This window comes from Leuresthes tenuis, unplaced genomic scaffold (assembly GCF_036924035.1).
Source record: "Leuresthes tenuis unplaced genomic scaffold, fLeuTen1.0.hap1 SCAF_10, whole genome shotgun sequence".
Classification (NCBI taxonomy): domain Eukaryota; kingdom Metazoa; phylum Chordata; class Actinopteri; order Atheriniformes; family Atherinopsidae; genus Leuresthes; species Leuresthes tenuis.
The window spans coordinates 14723903-14742743 of record NW_027325364.1 but is presented as its reverse complement, the minus strand read 5'-3'; the positions used below and the strand labels follow the sequence as shown (position 1 = coordinate 14742743).

Below are 18841 nucleotides of genomic sequence, written 5' to 3'. Positions count from 1 at the left end.
TACAATTTAAATTCTGTTTATTCAGCGCATACTCAGTATTAGAAAACAACATCTGTTCTAAAGAAAAACTACAGTATGTGAGTGAAACTGCACCCAGTCCAACACGTCACCCCCCCCCCCCCCCCCCTCTGATAGCTAACACGGTAGCTGTATGATCAATGTGTTGCATTTGTGCACATACACATCTGTTCTGCTTGTTCATTAAAGTGATGTAAACTCTTTTACGTTCTCCTTTCAGAAAAGTGCTCTGACTCTTGTTTCAAAGCAAGAGTGGACGAGGTGATCGGAGACTATAAAGACATCTCCAGCTTGTTAGTGGAAAATCGTTGGTTGACCCTCACAAACCGTTCCATCCTCATGTGTAAGTCGCTTTGGATAAAAGCTTCTGCTAAATGCATTAACATAAACATAAAATCCCTAAAGATGTGTTTCAGACAGATCAAAAAAACTATTTTAGGCTTCAAATACATTTTTTTTTTTTAAAAATGCTCTGGCTCAGATTAAACTCCCTGAACACAGGAAGTCTGATCTGAGGCGAAGAAGTAGTCCTCATCAGTCTGAACCTGGATTCAACCGTTAGGATGTGAAAAGATGATGATGGCGAAGCCTGGCCCAGGATAACGGTAGCATATGCATTCAATCCAGCAAAGATCTAGTGTTTCAGTCTCAGCAGCTCTGTAACGTGTTAAATTAAGGAATAATATTAAAAAAAAAACTAAAAAAAAAACAGTCGACTACTCCCCTCCTCTGGAGCCAAATCTGACCTCTTTAGCGAAAAAAAAACAAACAAAAAAAGACTTCAGTTCATCGTCACAGAAACAAGTCGTCACCAAAAGCTCCGTGAGGAGAGAGGTAGGGAGTACAAATACCGTTTGACCGCAGCCCGCGAGCAGAGGCATTAACAGCGTTGGAGATAAAACACCTCACCTTACAAGTAACCACAAATCACAAAGGAATTTTAGGCCTCTCTCAGTATTACAAAATGAATTTAGGCACTGATTTCAGAGAGATGATGTGATTGGCATCCATGTCTCTGCCGTACATAATCGGAAACCCAACGCGCTGTCATTGGTCCAGGTTTGGGACGCTGCTCAGAAGAACCGCTCGCTCTGGGTAGCAGACAGCATCGCCAGTTGCCGCGTCGTCTCCACGTCTCGGTGCAGGTCGACCCTGCGGAGCCCGGCAGCATTTGGAGGAGCCTCAGGGATGGGGGAGCCCTTTCCCTGAAGGATCAGCCAATTGGAGGCCAGATTACGTACCACAGGGACACATTCTCTCACCGTCACTCACTGGTCTTCTTCTGGATAGACGGAGTGGACTCCGCGAAGGTCCCGCTGAACACAGAAAGAGGGCAACCGATTTAAAAAAAAAAGTGTAACACTCCTTCACTTGCATCGTTTGAAAGATGGAATCGGTCATCTTTGCGTTTCGGGGATTTCAGGTGTAGCGGTTTACCTCATCGGGTGGATGGGCCAGTTAGGCTGCACTGGTGTGGGCGCGGCCGAGCTGGGGCTCATCAGCATGGCACTGTAGATGTTGGCCGCCACCACCAGGATGCAGAGAAGGATGGGCCCGATGATCGCCCCCTCCAGACCCAGATAGTACGCGCCGCCTGCTACAGCCAAACCCGTCAGGTACGGGTGTCCTCCCCTGAGGCAGATGACGGAACGGTAGAAGAATGGCTCAGTATTTACAGCAAGTGTTTTCATCATAAGCTACAAAACACGATAGCAGAATATCCAGGATCCCATCTGTGATGGTGGCTTGGCTCTGACTACAGTTAGCTGGAACAATAAGAACATCTAAAAGATGAAACCCACTAACATGTGAGGGTTTAAACACAGGTTGTACAGAGTAAATTCCTCTGGTGCACATCAGATGCTCACAGCAAAGGTTCACGTATATTCGCTGGTTTGTTAAATCGTAAACTTTGTCTACTGACGCGATCTAAAACGCCATCAGATTTTTGCACAAGTTAGACGAGAAATGCCTTAAAAGGGCTTACAAACTTTTAGCTGTGGCAGTAACTCTGTGGATGCTGGGACTCCAAATGAAACCTACAGAAGACGGCGCTGTTGTTTGCAGCCGACCTGGAGCTTTACCCGTCATTCTGCCTTAATGTTGTTGTTATTACGACTGTCTGAAGCAGCAAAGTTAATCAAACGGCAACCAGGCCTACAGTGCCTTACGTAAACGGTCTCACATGCGTACCCAGATATATCCGAGTAGATGGCCGTATCCACGAAATATGTCGGAAGCAGATGGCAGATGAGCAGCAGGAGGGCCTTGACACCTTCGCCCTGCGCCAGCCAAAGGTCACACATAGCCGGCACCGCTGCCCAGTAGGTCCCCAAGAACGGCACGGCACCCAGGATGGCAGCCAGAGCTTTCGGGCCAAGAAGGAGGCATTTAAATAGGAAACGCAACCCTCGACTCTGTGTTGGCACGTGCACATTTAATGGCAACACGATCCGCTGCGAACACGGCGACTCACCAGAAGGAATGAAGACGATGTTGATGCCAAATATGGTGTGAGTGAGCCAAGTGTAGAGGCCGTAGAAGCCGGCCATTTTCAGAGAGGCGTCAAACACTCCTCTTCAAAACACAAACACAGGGTCAAACATAATCCCTTCCACATGTGGGGATATTTTTAGACTCTGCAGCTTCGGTGCACGTGATCACCTGATGGCCTCTTCCACAGACTGGCCTATGATGTTGGAGGAGGGCCCGGGCTGGGACAGAGGCGTCAGGCTGATCACCCACTTCACAGGTTTGTAGTATTCACCGCTGGAGCTCAGCAGGTAGAAGAGAGTGGTGAGGAAAATCACCTGCACAGGAAACAGCACCCAACAGAACAGGAGGAACAATGGAGTTTTATGTATGGAAAGCAACAAAAACACTTTTTTTTTTTAAATCAGTGTCACAACTAAAGCAGGTGCAAAGAATAATAAAACCCCGAATGAGTGTTTGAAAACTTCCAGTTTTGATTGCATCAAGCTTCCAGATTCGAGTTCACTCCTGATAAAAGTCTGTATTTATCCCAAATCTGTGAAAATATGGTCAACAAAAGCCTACAGGTTCAGGAAAGCCGTTTGTGCACAACAAAAGAACAATGATGCAACATGACGTGTTTGTTCTACATAATGCTGGCAATAAATCAAAGGAAACGACCCCCCCACCACCCCCCCTCTCCGGTGCGATTTGAGCTTGTTTATTCCGTGTTTCATACCAGACTCAGTGCAAAGTTGAGCAGCGCCGTGCCGCTGTGGAACAAGACGGTGAGGAGGGTGGTGGTGGTGGAGATGAGGAGGCCAACATTCCTGCTCATCACCACCCACAGAGACTCCAGGATCTGCAAAACAGCAACGGTAAACACGCCATCCGCACAAACCCTGCCATTCCCGTTTTAAGCACCTCCGCCATTTATGACCTTTTTGGGCCAATTCTCTCCAAATGAAGCGACCCGCGGTCCCATGTGTGACGATGTGCCAACGGATCATCCTCACCATGCCGCAGCCTGATACTTACAGAGAGCAGAGTCTCGATATTTTCCTGTAGGAAGGAGGCGATGTCGTTCCAGTCCAGAATGTCTCCGAGCCAGCTGTTTTGTTTCTGAACCATCTTGTGCCCACGGTGGCGCCCAGAATGAGTCACATTCTGGAGATGCAGACATGATGTTTAATGAACGAGTGCATATGACTGTGAACCTAAATGTAGGAGACAGTTAACACCTTAACTACCTTCACAAACCAGGAATGGTACAGGCGGTCCCAAAGCTCCAAAACCTGCTTCTCGATCACCGCTGTGTTGTTCACCTTATCTCCCAACATCTTATGAAGCTGCACGCAAAGCAAAAAACAAGAGATTTGTGGCGTCCCAGGCAGTCGCGGCACGACCTCTTCCTCTCATCCGACGCGAAGGTTATCGCTGCAAATCGGCGCTCTAACCTTCAGCGTTATCCATTCTCTCCCGTGCTGATAAACGTTGGTGGCAGCTGAATTCAGAGCTTTCTGTACGACGCGAGCTTCTGGAAGCCAACTGGCAGAGGACAACAGAAGAGGAATATTTAACCAGGAAGAGGAAGAAAACACTCGAGTGTTTAACAAAGGAGAAATAATGACAAAGTGTCCTTACTTGGCCCATTCTGGATGGTTGGATACGGTCTCATTGATGAGGTTACTGGTTACCTCAATGATGTGAACGCTTTCATGATGGACCTACCGAGATAGAAGGTTTTATTCCAGGCTGATGTGACAACCGACGGGACGCGGTTTTACAAGACAAAAACTTGCCATAGCAGTGAGCAACAGAGCCATAAGCAGGGTCCCCGTGACCAGGAGGAAGATGATGAAGATGCTGATGATTTTATCCAGCGACCGCTCCAACCACACTACCATCTGTGCAGAGTGGGAGACGGGAGAGGAGGGGGATAAAAAGCAGGGAGGACGTATTAATACCACTTGGAAGGACTTAAAGACACACAGCGATCAGACACATGGAGAAACCTGTGTCCTTCCAATGTGAAGACGTGCGTTTGGATTTAAAAGACGCCGTCTGACGCCCACGAGGACAAGAAGGTGAATGAGGCAGCGGTTGTCTGCATGTCTGCAGAACAGCACACATGACTGAAATTTGTGACTTTGGCCTCAGAGAACTTCAGATTTTTCTAAAAAAAATTCACGTCTTTTTAAAATCTTTTAATCATAAATGTGTGCATTTACCCTTTAATCTCTGAGACTGTCCAAGTCGTTACGAATTCATTCAACAAAAGGGGCCGAATAATCTCGTGTCCCTTCTTTTTGAAGACGTTGTGGTTCTTAACTCAGGTTTCTCGATGCTCCAAAGGTTTATCGACAGTCAGTGGACAGATTTGCTCTCCACGTGTGCTCATGTGTTAACCTCATAAAAGCATTAACGTTCAGCTACTGGAGCCCATGACAAGTGATCGGAAGGAGCCGTTGTTAGGTGATGTCACTTGGTCATAAGGCCACGCCGTAATGCGTTATTACATGAACGGCGGTGTGATATGATTGTCAGTGCGGGGCCAGCGGAGGTTACGGCTACACACTGCCATACGGTCCTTAATTGAGCTGAATGGATTTGTTTTCTTCCCACTTCAAGAATGTACCCTAACCTTTGATGAGCGGGGCCCGACTGATGTGGATTTAAACCCGGTGCAGCAAAAAAGCTGGTCAACAAAAAAATGGAAACACCCCACATTTCAGTTCTGATTGAGAATCGAATGACTGGAAACGGGACATTATCAGCATAGAGTCTTCTTTAGTGGAGAGTCTGACGGTCAAAATCAGCCAAATCAGGCAACATGAGACCACTGAGAGATTATAAAGAGCTTTGGAACACTGCATTCTGAAGGCAATAAACTTTAACCCCGTCGTCAGAAATCATCAACAAAGAGATGCTCCCAACAAAAACAGGCCGTTCCTCAACTCAATAGCATCAGTGGGATCGAATATGAACTATTACTGATTGCACAAAAGGGAAAAATGACAAACCGTGAATATGAATAAGCAAGAATGATCACTCATCAGATCCAGGCCCGTTCACACAGGCTGGTGTGAATGATTGTGGATGTACTGATGAGGCTTTTGAACACCTGCCACTAAAACTTGAAGCTTTTTGAGGAAATGTTTAGGTTCATCTTATTGAAACGACAAGATGATGAAGTCCAATTTAGGAGGCGGCCCATGTGATCACCGTGCTCTGTGCTGTACGGCACATCACGCATAAAAGCTGTGTTTCCATTGTTTTGTCCACACCGAGTTCTTTACCCACACGTCAACATGTGACCGGTGTGACCTCAACATACTTCGTGTCGGGTTTTGTGCACTGAAAAACAAATCTTCCGAATACACTCCTCTCGTGGCCGCTCCGCTTCGCTCTTTTCTTTCCGTTTTACATCAGCCATCTCTCCATGCAGCTCACACTCTCAAAACAAACCTGGCGGCTAAGATCGAAGCAGGGAAGGTACAGACGAGGATGGAGGGAATCGACGAATCCCTCCCCTCCCGACTGTAGCTTCCTGTAAAAGTAAAAGCAGGAAAGCAGCGAGGCGGGGGGGGGGGGGGACAGATGTTACGACAATATAAGAGGGAGATGATAGTGGATGGGTAGGAAAACGCCAGTCCAAGCAACTACAAGGTGTGCTCACGCCTTCACACACTCCCACATGTAAATGGCGGTTATCTCTTAATCCTTGTTGTATCGCTTTCTCTCAAACACAAACACTCATTACCTGCTTGTTAAGCCAATGCCAGAGCTTTTGGGGGGGGCGGGGAGGGGAGACAAAGAGACATTAGGAAGATTATTGTTGGAAAGATCGGTGCAGCAGTCAATCACATGTACCCGTGCGACAAGAATGCAACCTGGGCACAAGCAGTGAGGGGGTCAGACGGTGGCAGGCAGGGTCGTATTAGAGGTCAAACAGGGAGTGTGGACAGGCCTCTCAGGGGGATGACAAAGGCACTGTAAACGCAGCCCTCTTCAGAGGAAAGTATGACAAGTGTCAACAATTAAGGAAGTAAATGTAATCTAGGCAGCAGCAATCCTCAGTTTGGCAAAAAAAAAAACACAGACGTGAAGTATTTATCTAACAAAAGATCCAGCAGACATGAGGCGACGTCAGCCTTCCTGAGGGTCACCTGGTCAGCATCAGTCGAATGTTCGCTCTCCTTTCAGACGCTTTGTTAGCACAAGCTTCTCCATGCTAACGAGCATGAGCATATCTTTCTACCGTTTGGTAGCAGGTGTTTAGTCCTCAGTTGGTTTATCGTGACAAAAAAAGGAAGAAAAAGAAACCCGATTAGAGTTCAGCTAAACTAAACTAAACCGGACACAGAATCGAAACCAGATCTACAAAAGCTGGGATAAAACATCAAATGAAACATTAGGCGGTGATTAGCAGAATTCTAAATCGATGTCTCATTGGAAATGGTATCTTTGGCAAATAGTTCAACAATTTAGGATTAAAGTGTGTTACGCCTGAAATCCCAAAGAGACGGGAGAGTTCATCCCCTGCAGCGATTATTAGATAAGATTTAGAGAACCCGGACAAATCTAAACGCAGACACAGTTGTGCGTGAGAAATCCCCGCCTGGGTTCAAGCACACCTCTGGAAACCATAATCGGCGAACGCAGTTCATCGCCGTGCAACCCCAATTCGAGTTAAAACCCTCCAACACAAAGAAAAATAACACACTAACCAGGACCAGAGCTGCTGCTGCCGCCTCCTTCTCTAAATCCAATCACATCAGCAATGGACTGAAAGCTGTCCCCGAGCAGCTGGTCTCCTCACCTCCAAAATCCTCAGAGTTGTTAAAAGAGAAGCTGACGCAGCAGTAATTAAAGTGGCCTCATTCCAACTCAGATTCAAAATGAGCTTATCCTCCATTTCAACAAAAGATAGGTCGTCTTTGTCATTTTCTCCATTGAATACAGGGTTTAACTTGTTTGCTTATGATGTCCAAATTTCTTTGTGAAACAGGGTTGAATAGATTAATACGACATTCCCTGACCAGACAGCCCTGACGGCCACTCAGCACCTTTAGTGTGGACAGTTCCGATGTGAATAATCAAAAGATGAAACAAAACAAGCATCACCGTGTGGATGAGTTGCTGCAGTGTGCACCTGCAGCCCCTGTGGACTGGTCACAGGTGTTACCTTAGTGTCGATACGCAGCAGGAACAGAGCCAGGCCTTTGATTGGTCCAGGCAGGAAGGCCTCCTCCCGCTCACGTCCGAACTTCTCCAGCACCGTCCACCACGAGCTCAAAGTCCGCTCTGCAAAGCTCTTCAGACCAAAGTGGACCACCAGCTTCTTCAGCACCCACACTAGATCATCAAGGCAACACACCTAAAACTCCAGTGGACATGAATTATGTGAAAGGAACCGTGCGTGCGTTCGTGTGCGTGCGTCTGTGCGTTACCGGCCACAGGGATAGGCAGCAGCTGTAGGATCCAAAAGTTGAGCCACACCTGAACCAGCACAATGGCCCAGACCAGCAGAATAAAGTAAATGTCGCTGGCTCTGCGGGAGCTCATCTCTCTCTGGAACAGGCCGGCCTGCAGAGAACGAGAACCTCGTGGGAACCCGGGGGTGGCGGGAAGAGGACCTACTGAGCGCACGCCATCTTGGAAGAGACAGAAGAGGCATGAAGGAGGAAGAGGAAGTAAGAAGAGTTCACACCACTGTGGTTAAATGGTGCAGCCAAAGCAGAAGTGTCCGGAGTTTCAGATGGCTGCTTGTCAAGATAATGCTGACTAAGTGAAAATCATTGTTTTTCTACAATGATTTGGGGTTAAAATACAAGAGGCCCACCTGAAATCTGACAATTGTCCCGCTCCACTACAGGAGAAATTTCAACGAATAAAGGCGAGCTACCTCACCTGAGGTGGAGTTCTCACTGGACTCGGCTTTCGGCTTCACGTTGCTGCAGGAAATAGCCATGTAGATGGTGTTTGCGGCGAATGACAGCATCTGCCCCGACAGCTCTCCTGGTGAGGCGAGACACAAACTCACGGTAAAACACGGACAGAGAAAACAAAAATGCCCAACGTTGTTTTGGTGCGTTCGTGTGCTTGTTTTTTTCCTCATTAACCAGAATCAAAGCGCCCATCTGAGGTCACTGATATTTTCAGTAAAGCTGGCCTAAGACCACCCAGCCTGCATGTAACTCGGTCTAAGTGCTGGAGGAAGACAAATTCTGATAAAGGCTATTTAAGGATGGGCGCTTTTCCACCGTTAGAAGATTCTTTCCTACGGACATTCCTCGAAATCATTTCAAAGCCGATCTGATCCTCTGGACTAGGATCAGAACGTAGTTCAACAGTCCTTTGAGTCATTTGGTTTATTTAAACACTGAAATTACATCCCTGACAGGGACATTCAAGTGGAGCTGAGAAGACAGGAAATGGAGGAAAAAAGTCAAACTAACACTTGGAGATGCATTTTCCGTCTTTGTAACCTCTTTGTGTGCAGTGCAGTAATTATTGTATGGAGCAACACACAGTTGGGAAAGCGCAGTTCACGGTTTCTCTGGTGCAAGAAATGTCGACATGCATGCGCCCACAAATCTTCACCTTTGCCAGGGACGGGCGGTTTCTCTTGGGAGCCCACGATGAGGAGCGTCACCACCATCACAAATATGGGCACTCTCCACGAGCCAGTCAGAGACACTGAAAGCAGATTGAGAAAATGAACGGGCGGCAACACAAGTATGTTCGTGAGATGCACAGGAACCCTTTGCTTAAACAGGTTTCAGACAATCATTTTCGCCACAAGATGCGTGTCGGCGTCACTTTGACGGCACTGTGAGAGCAGAGAGAACTTCTTAAAAAGCCTCCAGTCGCTCTCTGCATTTCACGCCTGAAGGTCAACACCTCTTTTCAGCAGCGAGCTAAAAATACCTCCGACTTCCTCATCTTACCGCGCAGCTCTCCGCGTGCTCTGTCCAGTCGAGACAGAAACTCGTCTCCTCAAAGCGGGTTTCACTTTTCCTCTGCCGGAGGCTCATTTTTCTGAAACCAGCTGCACTCACTTCTCCCCCCCAGGGGGTGGTGGTGATGGGGCAAAGAGGCCGCATGCATGACAGTGCAAGAAAACATGTCTGAACAGGTTTTTTTTTTTCAGTCTCTGACCTATGTAGAAGAGCAGGACACCCCAGACAGGAAGAGCCAGAACCCTCAGGTACCGCTCCGTTTGAGGGCTCCACTTGAGACAAACTGCCAGCAAGTAGCCGAACACAACGGTGCACACCTGAGGAAACACAAGAAAATGTCAGATCGAGATCAGATAGATAGAAAACAGAGGGGACGTTATCTGGGGAAACTCAGAAGCTCTCAACTTTTAGAAAGAGGTAGTGAGAGACAGCCTCTTAATTACCAATTTGTAATTTCTAAGAGTTATCTGTATAAATTGAGAGATCAATTTTGAAATTTTTAATGTATGTTCACGAACAATACATTGATTATGTCAAAGATCTGTCATTTGGGTAAATAAAACACACATTTACATTATTAGAGGGCGTTTTATGCATCGTTTTTGCATCACATTTCAAATTGGTTCCATTAAAAATGATCATATGAGGCTGATTTTGAGCGCTTTCTGGACACAAACGGTGTTTAAAGAGAAACAGAGACCTGCAATGTGTACGTACTTAATACAGAATGCGTAAAACCTTATTTGATGTGATCTTGAGCACATTTAACGTAGACAAATTATTACTGTGATACAACATATAGCATTGAAAATGACGTGAGTTAACAGTTTAGCAACAAATACAGCTGCGTCGTCCTCTTCAGGAGCATCTGCTGGCGTGTCAAAATGTCAGTATAGTAGCTCCACGTATCCCTGATGTTTTGTAAACCTGCTTTTCATTTTCAACAGCCTACAAAGCTCGTCATTTGTTTTTTTTAAAAAAAAAAAAGAGTCATGAGATGTGACGCTGCAGTCTGTGAGCGACCGGTCACAAAGATCTCAGCCGGGTTTCACTTCACACAAAGACATCTTTGGATGTAATATAATATGGTGTTCTCCTCCCTATTTATACACTCGGGCTACGTGGGAGACTAATGCTGCCTTTGGAGAAAGCACATGCGGTTTTTGATGAGGGACACATAATGCAATTTGGATTTGGCCGTAGAAAAAGAAGGGGCTCAGCGCCCCGGAGCTGTGTGGGAATAATAAGATATGAATCGATCAGACGCTGGAAAAGCAGGAAATTAAATCAACCGATCACGCAAGTTCAGACGCATATTTCAAGGAACATGCTTTCTATGTTGGGGAAAATTGAATAAAGCTTTATTAGAGACAGTTTGCAGCTCTAAATCAATCTGTGGTGCTTTTAATCTGACATCTTTAATCAACTATTGCTTACAGGCAGTAGACTTAAATCATGATTGTTATCCAAACACACTGCTGGATTTATTGTCCACATTCATGACTCTGAACTGTGTTTATTTAATTTTTTTTTATGTAGTATCTTTGTTTTTTTTTTTAACAACTGATTACTTTATTTGGTCATTAACTGCCTGGTCTGTGGAATATTATAAATGAGTGAAAAATGCTGATGACACTTCTAAAAAAGCCCCTTTATCTCAGCTGAATGATGTTAAGCAAAAGTAAAAGAGGACATGAAGTCACCATCAAACAAACTAAACTTTGCTACTACTTTGTTTTTCTTCTGACTGGAGATGACAGCTAACTTTTGGGATTTCGTCCCCATGGTTTTGTAGTGTTGGTTGTGTTCTTGGGGGGGGCATATATTTCGGGACTGATTTGAGCCAGCTGACAGAGCAGGCCTGACTGACACAGAGGGTCTTTTGTCGTTATCGTGACAGGGAGGCGTGCCCTGCTGATAAATGTCTAGTCACTCACCCACGCAACGTGGAAGCAGTCCAGCGCGATCCCGATGACCCAACAGACGTGCCCGATGATCACCTGCATGCCGATGACACTCCAAAAAAGGTAGAGAAAATACACCAGCGGCGCCCCGGCCCCGATCACCAGAAGCACCGTGAGCCTCTGTAGCACGAGCCGGCCCATCGTCTCCACCCCGTGGTTGACGCACCACACCGGAACCAGCAGGGTCCCCACCACGATGGGCGTCCCGGTGTCCTGCAGGCCGCTGAGCCACGAGCGGCCGAGACGAGCCAGAGAGTATTTGAACGGATGGAGGAAGGTGCCGCAGAGCACTGCCCAGAGCAGCGGGCGGAGGAAGGCCTCCAGGATGAAGTACACCAGGACGGCTGCCCCGCAGCAGATAGCCACGAAGATCATCGCCCCGGTGTTGTAAAAGGCCTGTTTGATGTTTTTGTCAAACTTTAGGGAGGACGGGTGGGTAAGTAGTTGGCTCATCATCCCGACGGCCGGCTGGACACTGTCGGAGAAGGAAACAAAGTGAGGCCGCTCGATATGAGGGCTCTCCGGGGGAGAGACAGCGGCTGGCTCCGGTGCTGAGTCCCCCTCGTCTGCCATATTCCAGCTTGAGCTCCGGCAGTCTTTCCAACTGCTCCACCGCGTGAGGGAGGAAAACATATGACGTAGCAGAAGCGACCTTCCCATAGGCATGCTGGGTAATGCAGTATAGATTAAAAAAAAAAGAAACACAACCTCTTCCTGATTTTTTTGTTCTGTCTGTGCGTTTCTCTTTGAAAAGGTGCTGACAATTTAATTCAGTTTTATTCAGCTGTTTAATAATTTTTATTTATTGTTACGTTGCTGTCGTTATCATTAATTTATAATTAAGGAAAAAATCTTTAAACAGCTTTTAAAAACAGCTCTGTTGAAGTTATCTTTATGATAAAGACGTTTCTTGATCTGTGTGTGCCTTTTATAAACAGTACATTTCGCTTTATTTGGTTTGGTCAGAATAATGAACCGTTGGATGTGGCCAAAGCCTCTATTTTAGTCAAGATTTTTAAAGATGGGTATTTGATGCAAATGTCACAACAAATGTGTGTATGGAAGCAAGAAAGCAGTTTTATAAGACAAAAAAAAGAGTTCATGGAAGACGATCAATTACACCAAAACTGACTTCTGCTCATGGTAAAATTAACATTTCCATTTCCACCTGTGCAAAAGGGGACACTGGCCATGGTATTTTCTTAGGATGAATGCTACTGCTCTTTCAGATGAGGAAATACTCGACATGTTTATAGGTCATTTGACTTTTATTCAAACTGCACAGAGGCCTGTGAAAACATGCAACACAGATCATATCGAGGACCTAATTTCTATGGTTGTGTGCTGGTTGAGTGGCAGGGAAGTTTGCCCATTTACAGGAAGTTGCATAATGCACATACTTGTGTTGTTCGTGACAGACTGTTTCAGACACTTGAACATATTCAGCCATTTTTAATACAGATTAAAATGCTACAATAACAATCTGGGAAAAAATGAGTTCATGTCCCAGCACAGTCATTTTCAGTCCACAGTTTGCTCCTGTTAGGTGTTTTTTGTTGTTTTTTTTTGCTTGTGTTGGCAACAGCAACTTGTATTATCAGCCTTCCTCTGTCACAGGCCCACAGTACTGATAAACAGGCAGTCAGTGCGGTTGAGGAAGATAGAATGGTAGATATCCACATAAACATAGCAGGGTACAGGGACAGGAAGTGTGCTTGAGAGCTCTTTTATTTTCTTTCGTCTTCAGAAAACCTTTGTGTTTCAGCCAAGTTCAACATGAGACACCGGTGAACAGCAGATGTCTGAAATCATTCCCAGATTTTCTGGAGCATGCAGCGATTCAAAGGCTTGCAAGATTTATTTATTGGCATGTGCAAACACTGTATTTTAAATTAGTGGAAGCTATCATAAATACAGAAAATACTTGACTCATTTAAAATCTAACACTACTCTTTTCTAGGACCTCTCCAATATATAATTCCACTATGATAGTCGTTGAATAATTTGTCAAGATCGTCTGTGTGAGTAATACATTTTCATCACATCATGTTTAGTTTATCTAATATAGTTTCTCTGTGCAAAGTGCAGAGTTGGATGTGGCATCAAATGGAAATGACAATATTTTTTTTATTGCCGCTTCATCCTGTCTTGTCTCCCTTCTGTGAACAGCTGTGTTCATTATGGCGTTCCCATGAGAAGATAGAAGGTGAGAGCTACTATGAACAGTAAGCAGAGGGGAGAATTGAAGGTTTGATAGGCTGTGCAAGGCATGAAAACGTCCTCGTACTTATAGATGCTGATCATGTGGTCGCTAACTGGAGGACTGTCGATGTCGTGCCTCGTGATGGAACCTGTTGGTAAACGGTAGGAAGACGTCACAAAAGACAAAAAGCAAATACAGCTGACCTTATGCTGAAGCTTGCTCACTCACCTTGAATGGCAGGCCCCCATGCAAAGAGGTAATACCACGACAGGTGTAAGTCCACCAGCGTTTCCTCCCTTGGGACGTATAACGGCCGCTTGAAACGGCAGGTCACCCGGTTGTTCTCAAAAATTCCCTCTTCATCTCTCGCCGGGTTCCTCTTGATCTCCTTGGCCCACTGGCCGACGTTGTAGAAGTGATGAATCCGCACACGTCCATTGTCATCGTGCACACACCCCATGACATCATCTCCTCCCTGAAACATCAATGAACGAAGAGCTTCATGTTTATTTTTTTAAATAAATCGAACATTCTGATACTGTTGATACAAATATGAATACAGTAATTATCACTATGATTATTCTGGCAAAACACAAACAATTTCTGCCATAGAACTGTCAAACAATGATGAGACATTTAGATGGGAAACAATGTAAAGGAAAAACCAACAACTCTTAAATCCCTACACAAATCTTGTCTTTTATTCAGAGTTTGTTCTAATATTTCTGACCAGCAGGGCTGTTGTTTAGATCCCCTCAGCCCTTCTTTCTATGCACCGCTATCAGCTGTTTATCGAAGTAACTCCTTCAAAAGACACAGTTCTCACAATGAGTTTCATTTCAGCATGAAGGTTTGGACTGCACTGGAAGTTATCTATTCAATGTAGCAACATGCATAAAGACAGACTGCTAAGCCTTAGCTCTCAGTATCCAACTTCCTGTCTGCATCATCCGCACCAAAACAAAAGCTTAAATCAAATGAAGAAAAAAATTAAAAGGATCCAGAGCAGCATATGGTCATATTTTACAGGACCACAACAAAAAGTATATACTGTTTTCATAGTCTGACCTATAGTCTATCAGATTATCCATTTTAAAAAGCACATTGTGGTATTTCATGTTTTCTGTTGAACTGATTTCGGGAAAGAATAAAATTTTATTTCTATTTGACAAATTTAAAAACATTGTTTTGAGAAAATATTTCTGCAAATGTAGTGTTTAAGTTCACGTTGAAAATATAGAACGTTATGTAGCGTAAGGTTTCTCTACACAAGAATCAACAGTTTTCACACTGTTGTGTGGTCATTTTTCTGAATAAAATGTTTCTAAAAATGATCAGTACTTAACATTTCTGATTGGGCCAGTATGTCTATCATCTTTTTTTTTTTATACCTTCTCGTATTTACTTTGGAAAATGTGTTCAAGATGTGCCGGATGACTCACTGTCATCATTTAGAAATACAACATTGGAGTTGTGAGAATCAAAAAATTAAAGCCTTGTTTGATTCACTACAGTGAATTCAATGGTAGAAATAAAAACACCCACAACTAAGCACAGCTCTGTGGGGGACACACACTAACAGTGGTATTTTTAAAACATGAGCTTTTCCCCTTCAACTTTCCAAGAAGAAAATCAAGACCACACAGCACAGTTTAGTGAAAAAAAACTTTGTCCATGTTGGAACGCAAAACACAGCCAGAACAACAAGGTTCCACAGTCACAGCTAACTCCAAATACACCATTTACAAGTGGAAATACTTGGATTATTATTGTCCAACCACTTTTAATGACCATCTGCTGCCATATGTTATCTCCCAACACCTGCTAATTAGTTCAGTGTGCAACTTTTCTAACAGCACTGACAGGTGACCTCATCATACTTGTTTTCCCCTTAATGTGCAACCCAAGCAGCTCCCTAAAAACGCTTTATTCCCAATAGTTTTCTGAGTCTCGTCAAAAACCGGGGATGTTGGTGGCTGGATCTGTGTAGGACTATGCAGCAGTGACCTATGTGCTGTCTTCTTTGCACATTTATGTACACACAAGAACAAAGTGTGAAAGATATTAGCACAGGAAGTATCTTGTTGGCGGAGAATTTGGTGCATATTCTGACGTCTGTCTAAAGAGTAATGGCACACAATCTGAGGTAGCCGGCCAAAAACCCAGTCCAAATATACGTGCAAAAAACCTGCAGTTATCAAAATACTCGTGTTCCTGTGCACAGAGCGCAGAGCTGAAGTGTATTTCCTCGTTTCACCGAGGATTAATCAAGAGAGAAACATCATCGTTTTTCTAAACTTTGAGGCACATCAGACCAAAAAGATACAGACTAGCATAGTCTGATGGGTCATTTTAAATTTTAAATCTAATTTCAAATTAAATTAAAGAGAAGCAGGTACTTTTGGCCGAAATGTGGCTTTTGTGATCGAATCCCCACACAATGAAACCTGTCAAAAATCACTCAGGCGCACTCATAAGGCACATGATTGCTGTGTTTTAGTTGACACACATGCACATAAAGAAATTACAGCAGAGGTTTGTAGTGACAGTTTAAAGTTAAAGAAGTATATCAAAATCTCTTAGTATGATGCGGCTAACAGCAATATGTGAATAATGGTTCCCAGTCATCAGTGGCTGTAAATACTGAACAAGAGGTGGTAAATTGATATGAAACACAGCAGAACAGCTTTTCATCTCTGTCTAAAATCCTTCCAAACTCACAACCTGATGTTTTTGGCCCCCTAAAATGTAACTCTTCTTCACCTCTGATTTGTCAAAACAAGATATGTCTTCAGTGTGGAGATGAACAGTGAGCAGGACAACCAAAGACTAATTCATCCATCTCACGTAGTTTTATTTGCAGGATTCACAGGCACAGGAGAAAGTCATTAAACTGTCTATACAGTTTTCTTTGCGTTCATTAAAATTTGTTTTAAAACTGTCAATAATCTGGTAAAAATTGATTTTGAAAGCCTTGTCGGTTATTAGGTTTCAGCATTAATTCAGTGAAATCTTTTAAATCCTCTGCGTGTTCGATGATGGGTTGAATTATCAAATTATTGGTATCGACACTGCAAAGAAAAGTATGATTATTTGGAAACAGAAACACACAAATATGTGTCGTTATGCACAAGCCGCAGGCCTGTTCTCGCCGTGCCAACAATCGGAGAAGTTGTTCAGATACTCACCATTTTCTTGTCAGAGGAAAAACCTACAGCCACCCAGCCGTCTGTGTCTGCACTCATCTCGTACTCCACATCTGTCCCGATGCGACGATAACTCAGAAAGTACTCGCAAGTCTCTGCATCACACCCTGGCTTCCCATACCTGGACACACACACAGATAGCATCAATCACCTCAAAGGCTCTACAGACACATAGATCTCATTAGAAGATGTCAGTATGTGGTTATTTAAATATTAGGGCCAAACAAACTAGGGCACTGTCTAAATTAATTGAATCCAGTTCCAGGGAACAAATACTGGACTGGAGAGAGTTCCCAAGTTTAGCTGCAGCTCTCTGAAGTTAGGCCACAGCCTGGAGGATAAAGAAGCTCCTGGGAATGTTAACCTGAGCTCTGTTTTCAGAAAGACAGATGTGTCACTGCAGATACTGCTTCTAACCTGATGCAGCCTTTGGTCACTCCGCAGTCGATGACTTTGATCTTGGCAAAAGGATCGACTGGTGGGGCGGTGGGGAATGGATAACCTGCAAGATGCAAAAATCAGTATTTATTTTGGTTCTACATAGAACAGCTGAGGCCTGTTTTCAGTCAAAAGGGCCAACTCAGGAGAAGCCATCTGTCCCGTGTGCGCGTATGTGTGTGTTATAAGGAAGTGGGGGTGGGCAGCTACCAGCAGGGAGCTGGCCTGGGTGCTGAAAGACCTTCCACAGACGAGCCAGGTCGGATACAACAACAAAATCAACAGTATGTGCAGTTTCAGCCAACACTCGGTTGGATTTCCTCTCTGCTGGGCCTTATGTGCTCACATGTAGTGTAATTCTCTTCAAGTAAATAAAGTCCATTTGCTCAGAATCTTCTGTTAAGTGAACCAGGTCCTTACCGTCATCAGACAGATATCTGGACTCCAGAAACTCGGAGGCGAAGGTGCTGTAGGAGTCCTTGTGAGGCTCCTGATGGCCCGGCTCTCCGTGCTCTCCGTGGCCGGTCCGGAGAGCTCCCTCGTCGGTGGGGCTCGGCTCGACCCCCCACCATCTGCTTTGGATGAGCAGCACGGACAGCTGTACGAGCCTTCGCACGAGAATCATGGCAAATAACGAAGCAAGCAGCGACAGAATAACATAAAAAAACGACTAAACAGAGAGATAACTGAACTGGATCCTCGTTACTGTTTGCATTTCTGTTTCTTTGCAGGTATCCATCGTGGAATCATCTCCGCATCCCGTTTGCCTGTTTATTAGCGGGGATGTGAGGGGATGCTGCGCCGATCAGCGCGTGATGCAGAGGCTAATCCAACTCTAAATTACCCCGATTTGTTGACGCACCATCTAATACAAACATACGTCCATAATCCTCCGTGAAACCCGAAGCTGGATGCCTTCTGGTGGTCGTTAATCTTTACATATTCATGAGCTGGATGAATGGTTTCGTCCAGCCGCCCTCTACTCTCCGTCCTCAGTCAGTCACTGTCGTATCCAATGAGCAGTCGCAACGTGCTGTTATCAGAACCGATCAATTGGTGAACTGGTTTTCGCAGCAGTCCTTTCACAGATGTAACTCAAACTGTTGTGACATAAAAAGTAGCCAGTGTATCGATGGAAAGGGAGACCTGCATACACCTACTTAGTAATAGTGCATTACATATTTGTGTATCCTTTGAAATAGGCATGTATTACAGCAGCCTTAGTGTGTGTCCTGTGTGAGTTTTCCAATGAAAAGAGTCAAATAAAATGTACAGATAAAATACTTTCAGTGACATATTGTCGTGATCCCTTATCAGATTTCAAGAAAGGGACGTGCGAATAGTTTTGACATTACACATTTATTTGCTCTACACAATGTGTCTCAAACTTTACAGTTAAGTCCATCCTCTGTGTTTCTCCATTCGATATTCAAACTTTCTTCATCACACTTCTATACACTGAGACGTTGACAAAAAATTGGACCGCGACTTATTTGTGGTGTTCCAAATCATCTTAAAATCGAATTTATGACTCCACCTCCTTTCGCTCTTTTTTATCCGTGGTTATAATATATT

General features: G+C 44.6%; 2 protein-coding genes across 4 annotated transcripts; both read right to left on the bottom strand.

The window, feature by feature from the left end:
• tmem245 (transmembrane protein 245) lies at positions 1–12044 on the bottom strand. 3 transcript variants are annotated; one of them, XM_072394341.1, is made up of 18 exons: positions 11393–12044; positions 9655–9772; positions 9097–9192; positions 8404–8511; positions 7944–8147; positions 7679–7848; positions 6254–6277; positions 4293–4397; positions 4135–4217; positions 3948–4038; positions 3741–3839; positions 3529–3657; positions 3230–3352; positions 2683–2828; positions 2495–2595; positions 2212–2386; positions 1456–1650; positions 1–1334 (listed from the first exon to the last, which is right to left on the bottom strand). In XM_072394341.1, exons 1-18 carry the CDS (start codon positions 11990–11992, stop codon positions 1283–1285), a joined length of 2619 nt encoding a protein of 872 aa, XP_072250442.1. In that variant the 5' UTR covers positions 11993–12044; the 3' UTR covers positions 1–1282. The 3 variants fall into 3 exon arrangements, with proteins under 3 accessions (XP_072250442.1, XP_072250443.1, XP_072250444.1); XM_072394342.1 differs by lacking the exon at positions 6254–6277; XM_072394343.1 differs by lacking the exons at positions 1–1334; positions 6254–6277 and having other exon boundaries at positions 1452–1650.
• A 624-nt stretch (positions 12045–12668) lies between these two features.
• Positions 12669–18296, bottom strand: LOC140316489 (DOMON domain-containing protein FRRS1L). The gene is made up of 5 exons (XM_072394340.1): positions 17687–18296; positions 17246–17330; positions 16811–16949; positions 13851–14097; positions 12669–13770 (listed from the first exon to the last, which is right to left on the bottom strand). The coding sequence occupies exons 1-5, from the start codon at positions 17889–17891 to the stop codon at positions 13598–13600; spliced, it is 849 nt and encodes a 282-aa protein (XP_072250441.1). The 5' UTR covers positions 17892–18296; the 3' UTR covers positions 12669–13597.
• Between the last annotated feature and the right edge of the window lie 545 nt (positions 18297–18841).

What these genes read in the sequence shown, in the direction of transcription:
- tmem245 (XM_072394341.1), bottom strand. Translation starts at nt 11,992, where the DNA reads ATGGCAGACGAGGGGGACTCAGCACCGGAGCCAGCCGCTGTCTCTCCC. An exon ending in AACCATCCAGAATGGGCCAA is followed by an intron (nt 4,039 to 4,134) that starts GTAAGGACACTT and finishes GTCCTCTGCCAG; the next exon opens with TTGGCTTCCAGAAGCTCGCG. An exon ending in TCAACTTTGCACTGAGTCTG is followed by an intron (nt 2,829 to 3,229) that starts GTATGAAACACG and finishes TTTCCTGTGCAG; the next exon opens with GTGATTTTCCTCACCACTCT.
- LOC140316489 (XM_072394340.1), bottom strand. Translation starts at nt 17,891, where the DNA reads ATGATTCTCGTGCGAAGGCTCGTACAGCTGTCCGTGCTGCTCATCCAA. An exon ending in CAGATATCTGTCTGATGACG is followed by an intron (nt 17,331 to 17,686) that starts GTAAGGACCTGG and finishes TGCATCTTGCAG; the next exon opens with GTTATCCATTCCCCACCGCC. An exon ending in GTGACCAAAGGCTGCATCAG is followed by an intron (nt 16,950 to 17,245) that starts GTTAGAAGCAGT and finishes GTGTGTGTCCAG; the next exon opens with GTATGGGAAGCCAGGGTGTG.